Raw genomic sequence first — 4572 nt, 5'->3', positions numbered from 1 at the left:
TTTTTTTTTTTTTTTTTTTTTTTTTTCAATCAAAAAAACAATGAAGCAGGGAATAATTTTGAGAAGATTTTATATAAAATCTTAGATAATTATTCGAAAATTTCACTCGAAGGGACGATACGTGAATCGTCATTTTATAACATTATGCCCTTGACACGCGCGCACAATTTTACTAAAATTAAGTCAAAGAATTCGGAATCACAGCCAAGGATCGACGCTATAACTTTGGCAGAAGTTCTTCAGGCTTGTTAAAAGAGCATTCAACGTGATCTATCCTAAGTTCAAAGTACATGCATACATATATATATATATATATATATATATACATATGTGTGTCGCATATAAATCGTTTATTTGTTTTAAGTAAATAATTTCAACGATTCTTTCTTGATATGAATTCCTGCGTAAATACAGCGATTATCATTATTACGCTTTGATTGATCGATAATTTAAATCTGTATAAATCGAAGAACAATTATTTTTAATTGTCGTGCATTAGCGTTAATGTGTTATCTTTTAACATTGTGTAAAAAAAAAATTTATCATTTCCTTTTTCTTTTTTTTTTTTTTCCACATCATTCTTAAACAATCGGATTCGATGAATCTTCGGCCGTCATTCGAGGCATAAAAATGCGCAGATATTTGCCCGGGCATATGATCACTACTAAAAATATTTAACGAATATCAAAAGGATGGATCATTCGATAAACGTTGGATATAAATTCATCTTTTCGATTATTTTTATCTGTCCATTTTCTCAAATAACAATGATCGTTTATTGTCTTGTCTTGCATCGTTTCAAAGAAAAATAATATTTTGTTCTTTTTTTTAATTTCGAAAGAATCGAAAAAACATTTTGCATTTGCAAAATGTTCTATGACGTTGATAATTTTAACGAATAATAAATTGAAACATGTTTAATCTTCGAAAAGATCTGCAAAATTTATATCTTCACGCGAAGATATATATATATTTTTTATTTTATTTTATTTAAATAACGAGTGATAGGAATGGAATTGAAGAAACATCGTTTTATATCGATCATTAATATTAGAAGACAATCGTTTATATATATACATCTGAAAGGAAGATAATTAAGATCGATGTTCTTTCCAAGTTTTTATTGTTCATCACTTACATTACGTTATTCATATTCATGTCTACATATTTATTATTGTTATTTTTTTTTTTTTTAATGTTGCTAATCACCCGCGTGAAGTCTTTGTTTCTCCCTTCTCAATAATTGGAAAAAATATATTTCTCAATAAATACGATTGATGGTCAGATTGTGTGAATCACATGTATTTATTTTCATCAAATTATGCGAATAATATATTATATTATTATATACGAACGAAACGAGCGGATAATAGGTCATGGAAATTTGTTGTTGTTCGCATGCGATATGGTGAAACGGAACCGAGTAACGGATAAAAGTAGGATGCGTGCCGGTAACGATTATTACAATGAGCACGTGTTTCGATCGTTCGTGAAGAAGAAGAAGAAGAAGAAAAAGAACGCGGACTTTACGACCGATTGGTCGTTCCAAAATGATTTACCTCGTCTCATATTTTTCTTTCGAGTATCGACACGAGAAAACACATTCATTCGTATAAAAGAATCTATGAATAATACGGCATGTATATCTCGCGCAATATTTTTACGTATAAAATGACATTGTTTCGTTCAATATCAATTATTATAGATGCATACGATATTTATGTGTTTGTCGTTCGATTATTCATGTACTTGGTCATGATTCGAAGTACAGTTAATCGCACGCACCTTTTAGGTCGATGGCGTCAGTAAGTAAGATCATCGTTACCAGGACGATGATTGTCGTATTCGTTTTGTACTGGTTTTTATATATAATATGGCTATATCACTGGCTATATCTATATATATAGTATTTTATAACAATATAATTTTTAAATTTCATGATGCACAATCGGTATATAGAATAGATAAAAATGGCGATAAAATTTATATCATTCGTATCTACGTTTATCTTTGATTTTTCTACTTAAATAACGTTATTGAATTATAAAATTTACAATTGCGAGAAATGGTTGATAATGAATGAGATTTAATGCATTAAACACAAAATGCATTAAAATCCTTATGATTCGGAACTCTTTCGAACGTGAAACGAATAATTGTCTAATTGGAGTGACGACGCACGTTCCTCGAATACTCGAGAAACATGCGCAAGTATACGTGGACACGCATCGAAGCTCCCCCTATCTTCATACTGTGTGTCATCTACACTCGAACTCGATTGCGTTCGACCGACCATCGAACGGTTAGTCGATCGTCCAGTCACTCGGTTAAACGGTCATCGGTTTACGTTCGTATATTCGCGCGGATATTTTAAGTATTTGGTTCGAACATTTGATCTCGGTGGGTTTCGTGCTCCTCCTTTCAAAATCGTGTCGTGTTGTTCAATTAATTGAAAGATCTAATCGAAATTCTATATTTACTTTCTTTTCCATTTCTTTCCAAGCTTCGTATTGTTTTACTATCGCGCTCGCATCGTGTCAATGACACATGTTGTTTTCGTACCGAGAACGCCACGCTGCATTCACACCGATTCGCCTTCGCTTTCATCTTGATCATTTTCGTGATGTATTTCTTTATCTTTTATCTTAACCAATTTTGTATTCAAATTTTTTTCCTCGAAAGAACTTTGTTCGCCAAGTAACGTGATACTATTGTTCCCAATAAACTCAATCTTAATCTATAATTACCGTGAAACCTAACCTAACTTATGGATTAACGATTTGTGTTTTGATACGAAATTAAATACGTTAAATACAAAATCGCGATTCATTGGCAAGATTTTTAGTGTTTTTGAAGTTTCTAAAATAATGTGATATTTAAATTTCTTTCTAATAGTAAATAAAATATACATATGAAATAAAGTTGAGAAATATATATCTTTTGCAAAAGATATCTAAAATACTAGTTAGTTTTTTTAACGTATTATCGTATTTACTATCGATAACATTCCAATTAATTGTCGATTATCGATATTTCTTCGAGGCAGGAAGTTTTTATTGGTTCAACTTTTATCAGAATGTCGTGAGTAGTGGAACCTTGACGAATACGGAAATAGTGGTTTCGAGTTTTTATTACGTCGTTATATTTGCATAATATTATTAATATGAGTATAAATAAGCCACAGAGAAAGTATATTCACTTAATTTCAATTTCTCATTTCTCATCGCATATATAGGTTATATATTTAACAAAATTAATTTGTTTTTTGTTTTTATTTTTCTTTATAGAAAAATATGAAAGAATATTATAGAAATAAAAATTATATATATATATATATATCGTATAATCTTATCGCACTCGTGAATAAAAAGTAACAATAAATGTAAAAATAAACATTTTAATGTTCATAAAGAACCGACTACGAGATCGTACGTATTTTCGATGACGTAATCAATCGCGATGCGAAGGCCGATGCAGCAGGAGCTAATAAAGAGTCAAGGATAATAATTTACTTTATGCATTGATCATGATTGAATGAATGTTCCTCGAACAAGATTCGTAACACTTAACGTAACACTTTCTTCCAACTTGTTCTTTAACTCGTCGAATGATTTCCTGATACGATAGATTGAGATTTATTATCGACGAATTTTCACATCATTAAATCATTGCTTTTTCCCATAAATTTATCATCCGAATATCCATAATTTTTTAATATTGCATCGAATGAAGCGAAACATGAGCATGAATGTCCTCTCTCTCTCTCTCTCTCTCTCTCTCTCTCTCTCTCTCTCTCTCTCTCTCTCTCTAACATCTCTTTAATTCACGTCAAAAATTCGTTTCGTTATCCTTTTTTTCGACAGATTTTGAAAGAAAGTTTACCGCGTATTGAGATGAAAGAAGGAGAGAGAGAGAGAGAGAGAAAAAAGAAAAAACGAAGAGAAATGAAAAAACGTTGCGGCAACAAAAACCTTCCATAAATTCGATTTCCGTTCCGATGTTTGCAATTTATGGAAACGTATAATTTCATTGATAACGCGTAAATGTTACATAAGTAACGTAATCGATCTTACGTAACCGTTGGTGGAAAGAAAAGAGCATGCCGTCGAAAAGAACGAGCATTATCGGATAAAGAAAAGATCAAGAAACTTTGGACAGTTGAATACGTACGAATCCATCCGTTCATGAGTGCGTTTTGAATTCGCCGGGAAGCGAGTGAAACCACGATTGGGAAGTGGGAAGCAAGTTGGCAGCAATTATCAATGTACGACTCGGAACTGTTCAAGACTGTGTGGACGAAGATAGGGCAGATGTGCAGCTACATTACCTGCGCCAAGTCTTATCTTTCGGGTCAGTTCGACGAAGCGAGTATGAATCATATTGTTATTGTCCCAATGCGTAAAGGATTCGACACGCTCGATCGTTATTATACTCTACCGTAAACCTTGGATAAGTGTCTAAAAATCTGAGAGAATATTAAAATTTATGGAATAACGGTATTGAAATTTAAAAGTACGTGCATTAACGGTGTGTCTCCATTAGCGTGACTGATTTATTGGCCACTTGTATATA

At 32.0% G+C, this 4572-nt stretch overlaps 1 protein-coding gene across 5 annotated transcripts in view; it reads left to right on the top strand.

Moving 5' to 3' along the window:
* LOC122718955 (serine/threonine-protein kinase tricornered) overlaps positions 1-4572 on the top strand; it is a 37971-nt gene that overhangs the window by 17306 nt on the left and 16093 nt on the right. The window contains exon 1 of one of the 5 annotated variants that reach the window (XM_043944396.1): positions 3864-4350. The exons of 3 other annotated variants lie outside the window; for them this stretch is intronic. In XM_043944396.1, coding sequence (XP_043800331.1) covers positions 4263-4350 — 88 coding nt within the window. In that variant the 5' untranslated portion in view covers positions 3864-4262. Of the gene's footprint in view, positions 1-3863; positions 4369-4572 lie in introns of those variants that run through there. One more of the 5 variants, XM_043944395.1, reaches the window with a different exon arrangement.

Source organism: Apis laboriosa, unplaced genomic scaffold (assembly GCF_014066325.1).
Source record: "Apis laboriosa isolate Shangri-la unplaced genomic scaffold, ASM1406632v1 scaffold68_cov148, whole genome shotgun sequence".
In the NCBI taxonomy this organism is placed as follows: Eukaryota; Metazoa; Arthropoda; class Insecta; order Hymenoptera; family Apidae; genus Apis; species Apis laboriosa.
Note: the sequence above shows the minus strand (reverse complement) of the source record. Positions and strands in the feature narration are given on the sequence as shown.